The 20,069-nt window shown below is 34.1% G+C and overlaps 1 protein-coding gene across 5 annotated transcripts in view; it reads left to right on the top strand.

The window, feature by feature from the left end:
* The window catches only part of ROBO2 (roundabout guidance receptor 2), a 1,676,226-nt gene that overhangs the window by 13,977 nt on the left and 1,642,180 nt on the right, over window positions 1-20,069 (top strand). For all 5 annotated transcript variants that reach the window (XM_084991702.1, XM_084991700.1, XM_084991678.1 and 2 more), the window contains exon 2: window positions 12,504-12,625. In XM_084991702.1, coding sequence (XP_084847828.1) covers window positions 12,517-12,625 — 109 coding nt within the window. In that variant the 5' untranslated portion in view covers window positions 12,504-12,516. The remainder of the gene's footprint in view (window positions 1-12,503; window positions 12,626-20,069) is intronic.

Below are 20,069 nucleotides of genomic sequence, written 5' to 3'. Positions count from 1 at the left end.
TATTATTTCATTGCCAGAGTTAGCAGTACATTATATGTAATTTTATCTTTCCCTCATTTCTTATGTGGTAGATAGGATGTGTTCATCTTTGGAAGGCTATTATTCTAATACCCTGAACTTGTGAATATGTTATATTAAATGGCAAGGAGGAGTTACATTTGCAGATGGAATTAATGGAACTTTCTAATAATATGACCTTAAAGTGGGGAGATATCCTGATTTATCCATGTCACCTAATGTAAGCATGAGGAATCTTATGAAAGAGACTGAAAGTTCATAGGAGATGGAATATCTGAAGCAGAGGTTGGATAAGCTTTGTAGATGGAGGCGGGGGTCAAGATCTAAGGAATATACTTGATCTTTAGAATGATTCTCCCCTAAAGCCTCCAGAAGAACAACAGCAAAAGCATAGCCCAGTAAGACCAATTTTGGACTTCTGACCTTCAGTACTTTAAGAGAATAAATTTGCATTGTGCATTTGAAGCCACTGAGTTTGTGATTACGGTTGCCGTAAAAAACTAGATTTTTTTTTTTTTTTTTCTGTAGATGGTGTATCAAATTGAATCGGACATTCCAGGAAATAATTGAGAATTAATTTTCTTAAGAAAGTCCTTTATATCAGAATAATGAATACTGTAGAGACAAACTTCTTTTTATGAGATGATGTATACAACGCACGTAGCTTAAAAAGGGGGTGTCATTTGAAGACTAATAGTTATAAAAGTGTCCTCTAGTTATATGAGGTGTAGATGAAGCATCAGAGGTCATCTTGGATAACTTATATTCTTTCTGGCACTATCATTAATAATTTTAAGAGTGTCAGGATTCAGGACCATTGGACCAATACTGTCAAAGAGGATTAGGGTTGTGAAAACAACTTGAATTATTTGAATCGAAGATCAGAATATGGGGCCACAGGATATACTATTGGTAATCTAATTTGTAATATCCATTCTAATAATACATTCACCAATCATTTATGTATGGGACATTATGTTAAGTAATGGGGACATATTCTAGTGGTGGAAAGAGATGAAAAGTGTGACAAGAGTGATAGAGAAACTTCTGGGGAAATGCAAAGTTGAAAAAATGATGACACTTGACAGTTTTCCAGAGCAATAGGATTAAAAGCAAATGAGATTTTGAAAGGCCAACTTCACTCAAGATCTCTAACTGGATAATTGGCTACTAACCTAGTCCTATTTTCCTAAAACTCAAAGAATGTTCTTTTTGATGAAATTTTTCATACATGGTGTACCCTTAGATTTGATTATTTTCTTAATCTTCTATAAACCACTCATAGGAAACCAGAAAACAAATCTGACAGATGCAGTGATCATTTAAGTCTGTGGGGAGTCCTTCCAGGGAGTAGAGGCTTCGATAGCCAAGAAATGAAATTCTTCAGATACCCCTGTAATATGGAAAGTATCTGGTTGATACTAACACAACTTTATAACAAAGATTACGGTCCCTGACGTTTTAAAATTACTCTTTATTTTCTGATTAATGCTGTCAGATCCATAAATTTATCATTATATAAAAACAAACAAAAATTATTTTTTCCCTTATAGCTGGTTTACAGTGTTCTGTCAATTTTCTACTGTACAGCATGGTGACTTAATTACACATACATGTATACATTCTTTTTTCTCACATTATCATGCTCCATCACAAGCGACCAGACATAGTTCCCAGTGCTACACAGCAGGATCTCATTGCTAATCCATCCCAAAGGCAATAGTTTGCATCTATTAACCCCAAGCACCCCATCCATCCCACTCCCTCCCGCTCCCCCTTGGCAACCAGAAGTCTATTCTCCAAGTCCGTGATTTTCTGTTCTGTGGGAAGATTCATTTGTGCTGTATTAGATTCCAGATATAAGTGATATCATATGGTATTTGTCTCTAAAATTATTTTTCAGTAACTTAACTCCCTCTGGAAGATTGTTTTTAAAAAAGTGTTGCCTAATTTCCTATCTCCTTCGTTAAAGCTTTCTCTAAATAACTACGTTAAATAAAATTTGTTCACCTAGTATGTTATTATGAAAAACATATCTTCTAGATTTGGCCCATTTAAAAGTTCTTAAGGTGTTAATAAAGAATGGTATACTCTACAATTTAAGGTATCTGATTAATCTTGTTAAATTTTGGCAGCAAATTGAATTCAGCAAACGTAACAGTAATAAATGTCAGCTCATGACCTGAAATGTCTCCATCAAACAATTGAAAGCAATTTTTAAGTTCACTAATTTGAGTCATTATACTTGGCCTTAATAGTAGAAGGCCCTTAAAATGAAGCTGAATTAAACTTGGTAGATATTATACACTAACTTTTTATAGTCACAATTCCTGTGCCTCATTAGGCAAATGATTATTTCCAGAATCGCAGTGCCTTGACCAGAAATGCATTTATTATTCTTTAGCACTTTGAGAAATCATCAATATTTCTCATTTGGGTAAGCTCTCTCAGATAAGATTCTTTTTTGAGTGTAAATAAAACCCTAGGTCATAGGAAGCAGCTGGAAAATAAGAATGAAGAGAGAGGATCATCCTTCCCCCACATTCCATAGCAAGGCCCTTGGATGAACTTGTAACTTTATGGAACTGCTTGGTCTTAGATATGTTTAAGCAGTGTATTATATATAAGTTTATTGGTTCAGATATTTCCCCTTGAATTAAAAGGCATTCCATTTTTATTCCTCTGCATCTCTTGAGGTTGAGAAAAAAGTTATGGGTCTTGTGGAATAGTGAAATTTAGAAAAAGTTCTGTTATTAAATTTACTGTTTGGCAGGTTAAATCTATTTAAATCAACATAAATACATCATGTGAGGCAATTTCAACCCCTTCAATTTACTGCTGAAGGGAATTAATGTTAGATTAAGAACTATTATGGCCATTTACATAATTCATAACTGAACCAACCGGGTTTCTTAACTTTAAGACTATTGTTCATTAGGACTTCCCATCATGGCTCAGTGGAGACAAATCTGACTAGTATCCATGAGAGTACAGGTTTGATCCCTGGCCTTGCTCAGTGGGTTAAGGATCCAGCATTTCCGTGAGCTGTGGTGTAGGTCACAGACGTGGCTTGGATCTGGCATTGCTGTGGCTGTGGTGTAGACTGGCAGCTACAGTTCCCTAGCCTGGGAACCTCCATGTGCCTCGGATGTGGCCCTAAAAAGACAAAAAAAGCCTATTGCTCATTAAATGATCTCTCCCACGTAAAGCCCTGGGTATTCACAAACTAACACTAGCAGGTAGATCAAATGTATGTTGCATGTAGAATACATAGCAAAACAAACCATTGTTTTTCTGTTCCCTTTTCTAAATCCGCATGGACAAAGCGTCATGTGAAATTTCCCAAATGCCATGACAGTGACATGTATCATGCAAACCAAATACTCAGACTTTGAAACTATTGAAACTCAATTATAGAAAGCAAGGGGCATACTATATTGATTTGACATATCCTCATTTTTCCACTCATTGTAGCATGTGCTGAAATAAAATGTTATATATCTGTTGGTCTTTAAGATTTGTAGCAAATTCCAACTTATACATGCACACACATTTGTGTGTATTTTATATGTATGATAATTGTATCATTATAAAACGTTATGTATTTGTTGGTCTTGTGAACTTTAAGATTTTCAGCAAATTCCAATACACACACAGGTACACACACTTGTGTATATTTTATACATGTGATAATTATATCATTAGATATATAAAAAGTATGTGTATACCATGTATTATAGCTTTTTTTTTTTAATTTCATGGTTTTCTTTTTAAGTTAGCTCTGTCTAGGAAGGAAAAGCAAGCTATTTTTGTAGAAAGCAAGTATACACCTATCCAATAGTATGAAAACCATGGCTGTCTATGTCTCTCTAAATAGATCTTCTGCTTTAACAAGTATCTACTTCATCTTCACTACACTTAATTTGAGTCCGTGAACTCTCATCAAGATGCTGTATGTTGACCAGGCAGTCTAGAGTTGAGCCTCACAGATAGGTGACTTCCTTTAGAGGACTTTGCCAGTCCTGTGTTACTTTTTTTTTTTTAATTAATTAAATTTTTTTTAACCTGTGTTACTTTTTGATGCCAGGTTAGTGCTGTGAGGATGACTCAGCTGAGTCAGCTTTCAAAGTTGGGTTCTCTCTCTCTCTCTTTTTTTCTTATGCTCAGTTTAACTTTTTTTATAAAAAGACATGCTCCAATTTCTCAAAATCTCCATGCTTGCAGGTTGTGGAAATATTTATTTACTTTGAACATAGCTTCAAACATGATCCACAGGTGGATAAGACATGCATGCACACTTGAGAGTATGTGTATGCATATTTTAATGGAGTAATATTGTTCATTGAATAAGATAAACTTTGCAGTACAAGGAGAAGTTTAGAGAAAGGAATTATCTGGTTTTGGAGATTTTGAAGAAGATTCTGTGCCATTAGAATGTTGCTACAACTTTGTGTTAAATCTTAATTTTACATAGTTGACTAAGCTACTGGAAACCGTAAAAGTGTAAAAATGACTGTTGCTAAATTCTACATTACCTTTTTAATCCTCTTAAAATGAAACTTGGATGGTGCCAACGAGGACTTTTCTGTAATCTTCATACACTGAGTCTAGTCTTTTTACCATCCTCCGTATATCTTTTAACTAGAAGTTATCCTTGCTCCTCTTTGCAGCTTCCAGATTAATATTTATCTCCCTCTTTAAAATCATCCTCTTCCTTTGAAATGCAAACACTTTGGAAATAGTAGCATGCTCTTTTTGTATTTTGCCACCAACAGATCTCCTGATCACATTTCTCACTTATGTATGCCTTTAGAGTCTTGCTCATATCTTCAGCAAAGTCACCTGGTCATTTTCAGGGACTTTAACTTCCATAGTGATAGGCCATCAAAATCCCATTTTTTTTCTTGACATCCTTATCTCCATTGTTTTCCTTCTCCACCTAGTTACCCCCTCATGGTCTGATCTGAGATTGTTTCTTTAAGCAGTTGAACCCCCAAGATCCTGATGGCAAATATCCCACTTTCTGGACATCACTCCTCTCCCATCTCATCTGCTCAGGAATCATCATTGACATTCACGCTAAGCTATAGCTTTTGCCTTTCCCTCACAATCCATCAGAACCCTCCTGTCTTCAATTTCCACATCTTTAATGTTAGACATTATGGTCCATCTTTAGCACTCTATTGTAGATATCCTGAGCTCCATTTCCCCACCATTAACAGGGCAATTTTTGTTTCTCTTCCCCCATCCAGCCTGTAAATATTGATGTTATTTTTGCACTGCAGACTAATCACTCTTCTCTCTCTATACACACTCTCCCTAAGCACTAAACACCATTTATATGCTAAAGAGCTAGAGAATTCCAGTTATAGAGTCTGGAATGACTTTTCTTTTAGAGTCTGTGCCTCACTTGACAATAGCACATGGTTAGTTTAGAAGAGACATGTCCTGATAAATAGAAACACCAGCCATTCAGATAATTAAACAATAAGCTCAGGGGTCATTTTTGTTTGCTCCATGTTCCTGTAAGATCCAATCCAATATCCACTGCAATTTTTTTTTGTTTCCAAATAAATCTAGAATTTTCCCACTTTTTCTTTTCTAATGTTCAGTTGAGCCAGATCCAGATCTTTTCTAACCTAGTCTATTTTCCTAGTCTCACCATTAATCTACTTAATTTCATTCCTAACTCCTTATACTCTAATAGCCACATTGACACCAAAGTGATCTCTTAAAATTATCAGTTCACATTTCTCCCTACTTTTTCAGTGTTGAACTAAAGCTCACATCCTTTGCCATTATTAGCAAAGTTCTGTGTATTTTCACATCTTATTTTTTAGTCACATCTCATCAGTATTTTTTCCTGCTTCACTCAAACCAGATTCATAGTCTTCATTCCTTTTCCATGTCAAAATTGCCCTCCTATCACCTGATAGCCCCTTAAATATCCTGGTTTCTCTTCCTGAAAGACTTCCGCACTGCATGCAAATCTAGCATTTGTTGTTCTCAAGCCTAAACTTACATATTGTGACTTGAAAGAGTGGTTAAAGTAAACTATCTGATGTTCCCCAACATCCTTGTTGTATTCAATTCCTTGTTTGATGTTGCATATGAGCACATTTTGTAATGATTTCTTTTCTTTGTTTAATTGGATTTCTGTATCTGGCGTCCTCTTCAAAATTTAAGCCCTAAAAATCCAAGGACCTGGCTTTCTTATTTGCCACTGTAGCTTGGTAATTAGTGTAATATCTGACACATACTGAGCAGATTAACTAGATCTGGTAGAGTTCACAGTCTATTAACTTCCTGTAGTTTTCAAGGCTGAAAGGATCCTCACCCTGTCTTAACAAAGCGATAAGGATCAAGAAGTAGGCTGGGATGGCTCATCTTTAAGTCCACTTGAGAGGGTATCAGGGTACACAAGAATGGCTTAATACTACTTCAGTAATTCCACAGAATTTAGGAGGATGAACCACTCTTCTCTGGAGAGACTTTAGGTTTACTGCTGACCTTGTTTGCAGTCTCTTATTTATATTTATTTAAAATTGTATGTCAATGACTAGTTCTCTTTTATATTACATTTCATGGAAAAGTCAGTTATTAAGATTAGAAAGTGTAGATTTCTATGAACTCTGTAATGTTTAAGTAAATGCCATGGTATAAACCCATTTTTCCTAATTTTATGATTAAAAGTAACCACTTGGTTACTTGGTTCATTTGTTACAATGAATATTCCAAGGCCTAATCTCTGGGGGTTCTGATTCAGCATGTCCACAATGATGCCTCTGCCTGAACATTTTGCCAGGCATCCTGGATTATTCTAAAGCAGAATGTTTATGCACCACACTTCAGGACAGAACTGTAAATTATATTACATTTTGAAATATCTGTTTTTTTTGTAATGACAATTGGCAAGTGACTTATATGTTTCCCCTGAACAAGTGACATAGTGGAATTTTAATACTTTATAGCTTACAGGAATTTTAGAGATTTCTTTGTCACACATCATGGAGACTGAATCTTAATAGATTAATTAATTTGTCAAAAATATTAAACAGGGTCAGCCTCTAAGTGTTCTTTCATTGTATAAAAGGGCTCTTTATTCTAAAGCATGGTGACCTGAAGTAATATTTTCAGCCTCCAAGTTTTTTCCTGTTGAAAAAACAAATAAAATAAATATAAATGTATTTATGTATTATATCTCTGTATGTAATTTATTTTGTTAATTTGGATTATATGGGACTTCAGCCATCATTATTGCCTGTCACGTATAGTTTAGACAAAGAGATCCTATCTATGAGAATTTACTAATGACAAAAATATCCTTTTTAAAAATGACTCCATGGCATCTAGACCAAGGACAATGTTAAAGTGAGGCTCTAATATATATCTTAATCTAAGTTATTACTGAATGTAAGTCATGTGCTGGCTTCTAATGAAAATTTCCCATTGAAAAAAATCAATGTTAATAACTGGAACTCGAGATCTGTAATGGGCTCTGTAGTTTTTTCTGGCTTAGTTTGAGTTCCTATAATATGCTGAGAAGAGGAATTGATGACCTATGAGCCATGGTCACTTCCTGATCCCATTTGATTCTTTGGTCTTTAGTTTTAAAAGGGTGATCAGAGAGGTGGCTTTATAATGGAGAAGTTGAGCAAAAGGAGCATCAACCCAGAAGCTCTCTGGCACATCCCAATGCTCACGGAAGAAGCACATCAATAAAGAAACCTGTTGCCAGGAGAATGGCTTGCAAGGAAAACTTTTTTTTTTTCCTAGACAATAATTTTCTTTAAAGAAGCTGCTACAAAACTTATCCTAGAAGCTGACTAGAGCCGTTCACTGTAGATCACAATGAAATAGCAAATCTGAAGGAATTGCCTGTCTGGTTATAGAAATAGATTTATATGTGCATATAAACTAAGCTGGTTGGTTTATTTTGCTGGCAAGGGGGGGAGGAAAATACCAAATACCACATGAAAAGTAAAACAACTGGGAAAAGGCAAAATAATTTTTAGACGTTGGCTACAGATGGAACCCAAAGATGCTCTGTTACAGAAGTGGCTCTAATAACTGAAAGCGTCCACCTGCATTGATGGTAGGTGTTCTACAGCTTAATGGTCTTGTTTACTCAGGACTATCCTTCCTCCCGAGCAGCTCTAGATATGAAGCAATCCCCAGACCAGGAGGTATTACTGTGGGATCCATTCTGGAGGTAGTCTATGGAGATAGAGCAATCTATGACATTGTCTCATAATGTTATTTGCTCCAAAATCCTTGCATAACTGGACTAATGTTGCTATTATATAAGGCAAGATATAATACACACTACATTCTTAAGGTCTATTTTCTTTTCTTTGGTGACCTTCAACATTAAAAGTGTAAGATGAACATGACTGAGTAAAGATGTGTTTATACAGCCATTATCAATTTGAAGTCCTAAGTTCTATTTCTTTGCTCACTGAAGATCACATATATTTTATGGACAGACAGCACAGTGGACCCAACTATCCATATCTTAGGACTTAGTCTAGTTTTTAAAGAGTAACAGGTACAAGTAGAATTTTATAAAAGTTGATATTTCTCATTTCTATTTTATTCTCATATTCATGAAAAGATATTCCAATTAAAAGATTTAGAGAAGTCATTGCATGTCCTTATGGTAAATGAAAACTATTTTTCTGGTTAATCTAGCATACTCTTTCTAATTATTTGGGTTTTTTTCATAAGGATAACAAAATTGATTAATATTACCTTATGTAGGCACAGTTGTTAATAAAAAATGTTTCATAGAAAGTTATGATTTTTGTATTTATAGAAATGCAGGAACAGCATGTAGATAATACATCATAGAAACTTGGCATTTATGAAATATTAGTTTTCCATAAACATCAAATTGGAGAGGAAGGTTACATTTTCTTTTGATTATAATAACAATTTGAAAGCCATCTGTTCTTTAAAATTCTACTAAAATTTATAATGGAACTGGTGTTTTATATGCCAATCCTTCCTGAAGAGTATTTAAAGATTTTTCACATACCGCCTCAATTCTATATAGAATAAGAACAGAATGCCATTTAAAATGAGTAAAGTTGCAGCTTTGCAGAAGTTAAGGAAACAGTAAATAAATTACAAAATAATCCATTGAAGGGTTATTTAAATGTGAATTTTGACATTGATACTAGATAAAAGTGGTTACATGATGTTTAGAAAAGGACAAAAGCTCTATCCATCAGTGGTTAAGAGTGTGTATATAAAGGAGTTCCCATTGTGGCTCAGTGGTTTATGCACCCAACTAGTATCCATGAGGATGCGGGTTTGATCCCTGGCCTCTCTCACTGAGTTAAGAATCTGGCATTGCCATGAGCCATGGTGTAGGTCACAGACGTGTCTTGGATACTGCATTGCTATGGCTGTGGCACAGCCTGGCAGTTGCAGTCCTGATTCAACCCTGAGCCTGGAAACTTCCGTATGCCATAGGTATGGCCCTAAAAAGGAAATTTAAAAAAAAAAAAAAAAAGAGCCTGTGTACATAGACAGTATAGATGCACACCACTGAATTTGATCTTTGACAATGACCTTCTACCCTGCTCCCTACCACCTAAATAATCAGGCATCACCACTGCTCTTTTGTAATATTAATCATCTGCTTCTTCAATACAAAATTACTAGTAATGCTAAGGTGTGTTGGGAAGGTGTTGAGATTTACTCTGGAAAGAGTGCTTTTCTTAACCATGATAGGTCAATTGTCTTGTGTTTTAATGATTTTTGATTTGAAAATGTTTAAAATTCCTGCTTATCGATTACTAGTTCAAAGCATAGGCTCTAAAGTCATTCTGTTTTGGCTCAAGTGACAACAATAATACTGACTACATACTAATCACATGACTTGAGAAGTGTGTGGCTTTTCTCTAAGCCTCTGTTTTATCAGCTATAAAATGGTGATTGTGAACTTATGTGTTTCATAGGGCTTCTGTGAGAGCCTTACATTCTGTGACTATGAATGTAAGGCATTTAGTATAATAAAATATCCTTGGAAAGTAAATTTTCAAGATATATTTATTAGTACTAGGATATCATCATCATCTTCATTCTCCTGTTTTACGTGAACTTTGAAATGTCATTCCAAACTTCTTGGCCTGTTTGCTTATTTAAAATGGGAGGATGCATTAGATGGTTCTAAATTTCCCTTTAGCTTTGGCACAATGAGGCTGAAATAAAGTAATGCAAAGTCAGGAATTAAATCCTCTTTTCCGTTTATTCTTTTTAGGGCTGCAACCCCAGCATGTGGAAATTCCTAGACTAGGGGTTGAATTGGAGCTACACCTACCTGCCCACTCCACAGCCACAGCAACGCAGAATCTGAGCCATGTCTGCAACCTACACCACAGCTCACGGCAGTGCTAGATCCTTAACCCACTGAGAATGGCCAGGGATCAAACCCACATCTTCATGGATCCTAGTAGGGTTTGTTACCCCTGAGCCATATCCGGAACTCCTAAACTCTTAAGTCCTCTTTTCTTGAAATAGAAAAAGGGCCATTTGCAGCAACATGGATGGAACTAGAGAATCTCATACTGAGTGAAATGAGCCAGAAAGACAAAGACAAATACCATATGATATCACTTATAACTGGAATCTAATATCCAGCACAAATGAACATCTCCTCAGAAAAGAAAATCATGGACTTGGAGAAAAGACTTGTGGCTGCCTGATGGGAGGGGGAGGGAGTGGGAGGGATCGGGAGCTTGGATTTATCAGACACAACTTAGAATAGATATACAAGGAGATCCTGCTGAATAGCATTGAGAACTTTGTCTAGATACTCATGTTGCAACAGAACAAAGGGTTGGGGGAAAAAAATGTAATTGTAATGCATACATGTAAGGATAACTTGATCCCCTTGCTGTACAGTGGGAAAATAAAAAAAAAATTAAATAAAATAAAAAATAAATAAATAAAAGAAAAGAAAAAAAGAAAAAGGGAGAAGAAAAAGTTCTGGATGCCTAGATTCCCTTCCAAGTTTACTAGAATTATGATTATGTAGCATTTTGAATACAGAGTTTATTCAGGAAATCATTAAATTCACATAGCTCCATGTTTTGTTAACTGCGTAAACATTGGAACTTAGGAATAATCTTCAAAGATTCCACTTAATGATTGTATAAATTTTAGTCTTGCAATTTCTTTTTTTTTTTTTTTTTTTGTCTTTTTGCTATTTCTTGGGCCACTTCCGCGGCATATGGAGATTCCCAGGCTAGGGGTCTAATCGGAGCTGTAGCCACCGGCCTACACCAGAGCCACAGCAACGCAGGATCTGAGCCGCGTCTGCAACCTACACCACAGCTCAGGGCAACGCCAGATCGTTAACCCACTGAGCAAGCGCAGAGACCAAACCCGCAACCTCATGGTTCCTAGTTGGATTCGTTAACCACTGCGCCACGACGGGAACTCCTTTCTTTTTTTTTTTTTTGTCTTTTTGCTATTTCTTTGGGCCGCTTCCGCGGCATATGGAGGTTCCCAGGCTGCAATTTCTTAATTTTGGAAAGTGTTTATCATTCTTACAGATTATTATCTTATATCATATATGTAAACATGTAAAATAGTTAAACTTGTATTTTATGTATGTTTACATATAAAAGATATATTATTGAAACTATTGTTTTGCAACTTATTTTTGTTTAAATTCTTGTTTTTGACATTCATCCATTTTGATACAGTGACTAGAGTTGAGTAATTTTAGCTAATATATATATATCATTCAGTTGTATGAATACGTAATATCTCTTTGGGCATTTAAGCATTTTCATTTTTCAGTATTAAAAACAGTGTCTAATGAACATTCAAGTATATTTCATCATTTCGCATACGTATATGATCTCCTATGGTTTGTATATCTGAAATTGGAATTGCAAATGTTTAGTGATTTCTATCAGTAATTTTACCCTCAATTTTAATACACAAGACTAGTGTACATGATGAATCTCTTTATGTCATTAAATTTCCAATGTAACTAGAATGTCATTTAACTCCTAACTAGATATATGAGATACTTATGTTTTCTTTATATAAAAGTGTTGAAAAGTCATTATTTGCATATGTTCATAGAGGCGATATGTTGTTTTTAATATATGTTTACTTAAATAAAAACTTATAGTGTCCATGTACAGTTTTTGCTTGACTATATCCCAGTAGGTATTTTGGAAATCCTTTTTAAGCATTCATAAGTTTTAATGGCCTACTTTGCAAACTGATATTGAAAAATATTCAAATGAATGATTAGAATAGGAGGTTAAAGATGAGTGAGCTTTCATATTAATCATCATAGTGAGAATCCCAGAGGGAAGTATGATTTTTAAATGTATCTTCTTATAAGCAGGATGATTTGTAAATACATAATGCATATTATATGTTGGATTTGAGTGGTAATTCTATTTTAAAGATTGTAATTTATTGTACTTTTTATGCTTACTTCTTGCAATATGCAGAACTTAAAATGCAATGGCTAGAAGACAAGGAAGTGTCACAAGAAGAATGTGGACATGGACTCCAAGACTGCTAATGATGATGTTGATCCTTTGGAGTCAGCAGGGGAAAGGACAAGGCCAAGGTAGGTGCAAGCATGTTTTAATATTCTTTGAGCTGGATGTGAGTTGCATTTTATTTTGGATTACGTGGACCTTTGGTTTGATTCGATTTGATTTGATTTGATTTTGGTTTGACATTTCCCCAAGTTTTTGTTGAAGAGGATTCTAATGCTTCTGAAGCTGTTTAATTGAGCTCGAATTAGGTGTGAGTTGGTGTATCACATTTGAAGCTGCTGCTTCGAGTTGGCTTTACTTTGCTATGGTAGATGCTCTCTATATAGATATATTTGTGTGTGTTTGTGTAATTTTACAAGGACCTATTCATTAAAGCTATTATATTTTTAAGTGAAGCTTTTGGATCTTGTTTCTTTAGTGACTTTTAGGTTTTAATGTTTTAAATTTCAAAAACATAATTCATTAAAGGGTTTGATGTTCTTCACAAATTAAGGAGAAAAATGGATGTTCCTCATTGCTTTGCCAAGTATATTTGGAGGAAATTAATGGTAGAGTGAAGTTGGCAGTTTGCTGTGTCCTGACATGTCCTTTACAGAGTTGAAAGGGACCAGAGATTTTGTAATGAAGTTTTTCAATGTACTTATTTGATCGGTAGCTATAGGGAGTGGTTTATGTCAAATCTGGTGTCTATGTGGTATATTTTGTGATAAGTATTATTTTTGGAGGTGCGTTGCTTGCTAGATGCACATTGCAATTTAATGTTTTATATGATAAAAGGAAGTTGTGACCCCCATAAATTTTGTTTGGTCTTGGAGTAGAATATATGTTGATGTTGCTTCTGCATTTCTCAGGCCTTGAAATGTGACCAGGAAAGGTTTAAAAGCATTGCTCTAGATAATACTGAAAATGTGTTTCAAATTGAAGATTGAAAATGGCGTTGAGTTTTTGCTAGTCTTATGGTTTCCAAACTATCCATTAAATATTGTGTTTATTTAAGTAAGTTTATTAACTCTTTTGAAAATATTGTTCAAAAAGAACACTGATTGCTTATAAAATAGATGTTTTTTTAAAAAAATGCATGTGTATCTTGTATGTGAATAGGTATATATACATATATGCAGATAATCAATTTTAATAATGAAATGGGCTTTGGTTTTTAACTTTTCTTTCATGCCATTAAGAATTTATATTAACATTAAGTTGAATTCTCATTTTGCTTTTCTTTTTTTTGTTAAAAATAATGTAAGAAAATCACTTAACACACTTTTTTTTTTAATCAAATGTCTAAAACAGGAATCTGTAGGCAGCATTTCTGTTGGCTAAGAAAGTTGTTTATTCCCCTGACAATGTGTAGGATCACTAAAATGCAGCAGGACAACTATTTTCCTGCAATAGTGATCCAACAGTACATTTAGTATGACAGGAGATTGCCAAAACCTTCTCTGTGGCCATTATTTCTAGGGATTGTGGCTAATTCTCATTGGTTAAGTTTATTGGATATTTCAGATATTTGAGAAAGAATAAGTATTGTCTCTCTTATTTGTCCAAGCTCTTTATTCTTTCTTCAATATTGATTTCTCAAATAGTCTTTCCTTTGATAGTGACCATCCTGTGTAAAACAAACAAAAAAACATGCCCCAAGTCAATGCCATGCTTAAGTACAGTGAAGCTTCTAATGATGATAAATGCAAGTTAAGTAATTTAGCTTCCTTTTAAAAGAATAAATTAAAATAGGCAATAATTCAAAGGACAAAACAATAGAAAACATAATAGAATGCTTTAATATTATGGTTAAGGGAATTTTGCTTCCTTTATAGTAGCTGGAATGAATGAAGCAGATTTCTTAGGCATGATAAGTGAATCTTATAATTTCAGGTAAAATCCAAGCTAAGTATTATAGTTTGGAGCAATAAGCCTCAGTAAATACTAATTTTTTTCCACCTTGGATCATATAATTAAGCAGAATTTTAAAAAAAGTTTTGAAATCAAAACTTTGTATTACTGGATACTTTTTAAAAGAAAAAATCTCATAGTATTTTGGTAAGAAAATAATACATTAAATACATTAAAAATCTGTAAATAAAGTTTTTTCTATATTAAGTGTACAACTTTGCCTTTAACTTTATTTAGGCCAAAGTCTAGAGTTGTGGTTAAGTATCAGCAAAGTATGACTTTTGTAGCAAACATGCATGCAAAATTAATAAACTTATTTTTGCACAAATTTAAATTTCAAGGGTTTATAAGCAATGCTAAACTGTATTTTTATACAAATTCTCCATATTTATCAGTATATTCTAATTATTTATAAATCATTGTGAAATTTGGATATTCTTTCCCATAAAAGGCACATTAAAAAAGGTAATTAAGTTTGGAAACAGAAGACAAAAGTCCACTTATTAATTCATCTGTGTGTAACCACCATTTACAGCAAATGTTATGGGAAATGCATTCTGAGTTCTAAATATGAAGATTGAGAGTTCCCGCTGTGGCTCAGTGGTAACAAGCCCAACTAGTATCCATGAGGATGTGGGTTTGATCCCTGACCTCGCTCAGTTGGTTAAGGATCCAGCACTGCAGTGAGCTGTGGTGTAGGTTGCAGACATGGCATGGATCCCAGGCTGCTGTGGCTGTGGTGTAGGCTGGCAGCTGCAGTTCTGATTTGACCCCTAGCCTGGGAACCTCCATATGCTGCAGGTGCGGCCCTATAAATAAATAAATAAATAAATAAATAAATAAATAAATAAGATTGGTTGATGATCCCTTGGGGGCATCGGGGTCATATAAAAAAAGAATGAAGAAAATGTATGGCAAACAGGTAGCTGTCCCTTGTTAATTTTTTTGTGTCTGTCAAGAATAGCATCTGCTTGAAGATGTATATTTTCCTATATTAAGTGGTTAATTTTCACTTTTTAAGCAGTTTCTAATATACTAAGCCAATCCTTAAGTTAAAGTAGAATACACACAACTTTAAAAGAATTATACCTACTATGTAAATAAAACAAGTAAAATGAACATTCAGATTTATTTTTGTTTTTTAAAGGAATTATAGGATGTACACACACACACAATCAAACACTAAGGTAGCCATTGACTTTGGAGATAAGCAAGATAAAACAGAACTAATATCCAGTACATACAGGTGTAATTTATATAACACGACAGGTTAAATCATGGGAATTTGGGCTGGGAAGAGGGGCTGTAGAAAGCCAACAGAGAGCCCAGTAGATTTACAGGATTTGGGGAAGTGCAGACAACAGTTAATGGTATTCAGAACTGAGAAATTTTTTTCTAAACTCAGCAATCACATTTCTTTCTTTTCCCATCATGTTCAAGTAATAATGAGATGTGTATAAAGGTAAAAGTGTAGTTTATATAATACTTTAAAACAGCAACTGAGATGCATGTGAATTTAAAGGCAATATGAGGCAGTTTGGAATTAATGTGAATACTTCTTAAAAATAAATTGATGTGACTTTAAAAAGCAAATAAACCATTCAGAAATATTGCTTGGTAATTCTTAAAAAGATATTTCTCCCTTAGTGGCTTTAATAAATGTGTTCCTTTTTTTATTCTGGTACGTAATATAGCTGTGTGAATTTTCTAATATATATTAAAAATAATAAAAAGAAGAATGAATATATGTCTGTTTCTAAAAAACAAGTTTTTCAGATTTATTGAATGAGCACTATTTACTGATTTTTTTGTAGATCATATAAGGTTTACATATAGTAATAATTTTAATATGTTATCACGAGTACACACAGAATTTTAGTCAGTTTGGTTTCCAGAATTTACATGTTGAAGTTCCATATAGCCACCTTGAAACTAAATGTGCGGAGGTTTGAAACTTTGATGAAGCAAGTGGATATCACTCATATAGCAAAATTCACTTTTGAGGACAAATCAATTTATCTTCTATTTTCATTATCAGATTTTGTGTTAGATATTGAGCATTCAACAAAATATGATAACATTCAGTAATTATAATCTTTAGTTTCATGATCTCCATTATGAAATATTTTAGTTGAGGCAACATTCTGAAAAAGTAAATTGTCCTATTTTGCAAGTCGTTAGACTATAATTTATATACACAGCGCTAATCACTTGTGTTTTGCATTTGTCACACATCTGTTTTTTTCTCTAGAGACATCAGAAAAAAGCTTTTCTAGAATGGATGGATTGATCAATTGATTGATAGAAAGATAAGAGTTCTCCTCTGTATATTTTTCTTTCTCTGCTTTGAAATCTTTTACCAGTGTATTTAGCGATATTTTTGTTTCTCTCGCTTTCTCTTTCATTCAAGAAATTTAAATGACTGTGTAATTTTGTCAGTAAATGAGGATGGGAATCAACTTTGTGTCGAAGGTTTATTTTAAAAGCTACAGCTTTTCAATTTGAATATTTCAAATAATGTAATCTATAAATTATAGTAATATCTGAGACTTCACTACTGGTGAGGAATAATGACCTTGAGGGACCTTAATGCCACCTAGAGTTTAAATTTTCCAAGATTACTTGGGTAAATTGTTTTCATCTTATAAATGAATGTTATTTTCAGAGAAGAAAGCTCATAAATTTGGCAGTGAATATTGAATGACGATTATTTGTATATCACTAGAGACCTGACCTCAAAATATAATCAAGCTAAGTAGTAGTGAAATTGAACTTTGCTGTGTAACTGAAGTCTTAATGTGTCCACCACTGTTTACCAAATGTAAAGAATTTTCCATTTTGCTAAATAACATATGTGTGTTTGTGTGTACATATAAAAATGATAAATGGGCAACATTTAATTTAGTCGGTGGCATAATTTTGTTACTTATGTCCAGTTTTAATTTTGGTTTAGGCATCTTAAAATAAAAATGCAAATATCCAAAATCTAAAACTCCCATTGATACTCATCTCAGCAACATTTAAAATCCTACCAACAATGAGCCAGTCATTTTTAGTGATTATATGCAGTACGCAATTTCCACAGCTTGAAATGTTTGTATTATATTGTAAACAGGGAAAGTAGTGATTTTAAAAATGCAAGTGGATTTACTTTAAAGACAATATTTTTGAAGAACTTGTCCTCAAAATTTGGATTTTTGAGAAAACTGTGCATTTCAAATCCTTTCCAGACATTTGACTGTTGACTTCCTAAAATCAGTGCAAGTCCTTTCATGCAGTCTACACGGGAGCCCAATGAAGTAAAGGAGATAATACCATAAAAGTCTAATTGTGAAGAATTTCTTTTGAGTGCTCACTTATATGTATATTTTTTTTATCTCAAGGAAGGAATTAACTTTTTACAATTTAGATAGATGCTTTTAATAAAATTGTGATACAGTAATTTTTTTTTTCATGTTTAAAAAAATTGCCACGGAGGGGCTAGTTGTGAAATGTTCCTATTTTAAGGGAGAAGAATATGATAAATTGATACCTCTTCTTACTGAAATTATATAAAATTATCCAATATTTAGATCACATTTGGTCACAGTATTTCAAAAAGTATTCTTACCATGCAACATAGTAGTGTTTTAATTCCCATTTATTTTATGCTTTAAGGTAGTCTCATTTTGTGAGCATTCTCTACCCTCTGAAAATTAAATTAGTTTAGGAAAAACGATTTCAAATATGGTTCCAAGTGCCCTTATCATTTTTACCGGAGAGTTTTAATGCTCTATTTTTACATATTTAAAGGCTTTAGATACTTGGTATAGAATTAACATTTCATTTGAAGTTTTTTGTTGTATTTGGAATTTGACTTGAAAAATAAGCTAATAAGACGTTATCTTCTATTGGATTTGCTAGCAGTAACTTTCTCCCTAGCCATATATATGGATAGAAAAAAAGAGAGTTAAATTGGGAATAAAGAGAGCATAGATCGCTAAAGAGAAAGAGGAATTGAAGTAAGTGGTATAAACAGGAAAAGGGAGAAGTGAAGGAGTATGCGTGAGAAATGCATAAGCTGGGATAGTCTAACATATGCTAATAATAAAATATGATGTAAATTCTTAAATTTGTATTCATATGAATTTTTTTTTTTTTATTGCCACGGGGGAGGGGGGTGGTGGGAGTTGAAAGAGGCTGAGGAAGGTGACTTCTTTTCTAAGTAGGCGCATACCATACTCCACCCTACTTTGTAGTCAGCCTTAGAGCCAAATCATGGTGTGAAGTGTTAAAACTGTGCCTTAAAAGCAATTTAAGTTCTTTGGAGTTCCCGTTGTGGCTCAGTGGTTAACGAATCTGACTAGGAACCATGAGGTTGCGGGTTTGGTCCCTGGCCTTGCTTAGTGGGTTAAGGATCCGGCGTTGCTGTGAGCTGTGGTGTAGGTTACAGACATGGCTCGGATCTAGCATTGCTGTGGCTCCAGCGTAGGCCTGCGGCTAGAGCTCTGATTGGACCCCTAGCCTGGGAACCTCCATATGCCCTGGGAGTGGCCCTAACACAAGCAAAAAGACAAAAAAAAAAAAAAAAGGCAATTTAAGTTCTTGGTACACTAGCTAAAGGACAAACTAAAGAGCCTAGACATGGAGTCAAGAGATTCAGAATAGTCTGGTGTATGAGACTGGGTGTCGCAGTCTTGGGCAGAAATTACTGCTTATTCTTAAATCTTTTTTTTTTTTTCTTTCTACCTCTTCATCCAATAATGCCATACCTTCCTCACCATAAAGACATGTTTGGGAATCACTTCTTTGTCACTTATTAGGTTTCCTCTAAAAACCTCATGAATTACACATGAATTTCAAAGTTGCCAACTCAGATTGCAAGAGACAAAAAAAAAAAAAAGAATCTGGCACCCTCCCATTATGAAGTCTACGCTCAATGCTCACAAGCTATGTATTGTCTTCAAGGCAAGTGTGCCTCATCCATCAGCAACTTTGCTTCCCTAAACTATCATGTATTTTGTCTAAAGGCTTTTTCTGAAAATTTAAAAATGCAGGTTTGTATTTGGTCATGTCGCAGTGTGATCTGTTTATCAACTTAGCTTTGTCAAAGCATAAACTTGGTTTGATTTTTATAGTTAATTGTGTATGATATAAGAATTGGGATGCAATATAACATGCTTTTTCTCTTATGATGCTTTTTATTTCTAAGAATTTATTTTTTTTCTTGTGATCTTTAGCTTATTTTTCCTGCAGTAACATTTTGGTGCTCAAAATCTTGCTTTCTATCTTTTTTCCATCTGGCTATCTTCCTTTTATCCTTTAATTCAGATATCACCTATTCTCTCTCTGTCCAGATTCTACAGTATTATTTTGATGTTACTTTTTTTGCAAATCTCCCCATGTACAACCCTATTAATATTTCTCAATGTGCATTATAATTGCTCATTTGAGTCTTTTCCTTGTAAGCTCCTTGATGTCTCAGAGCATATACCCACATACTTAACAAAAGTTTATAAAGTATTTTATATATTATACATAAAGTATGACTTTGAGCAGTTAAGAAAACTGACAAAAATCCCTTCTATCATAGAACTTGCTTTCTAAAGTGGGAAGACAGATAACAAACAAGCAATGTAA

The sequence above is a fragment of the Sus scrofa genome, chromosome 13, assembly GCF_054392235.1.
Source record: "Sus scrofa isolate SSC_HxYL_T2T_F1_AM1 chromosome 13, Sscrofa_HxYL_maternal_Yorkshire_Landrace_v2.0, whole genome shotgun sequence".
Classification (NCBI taxonomy): domain Eukaryota; kingdom Metazoa; phylum Chordata; class Mammalia; order Artiodactyla; family Suidae; genus Sus; species Sus scrofa.
Note: the sequence above shows the minus strand (reverse complement) of the source record. Positions and strands in the feature narration are given on the sequence as shown.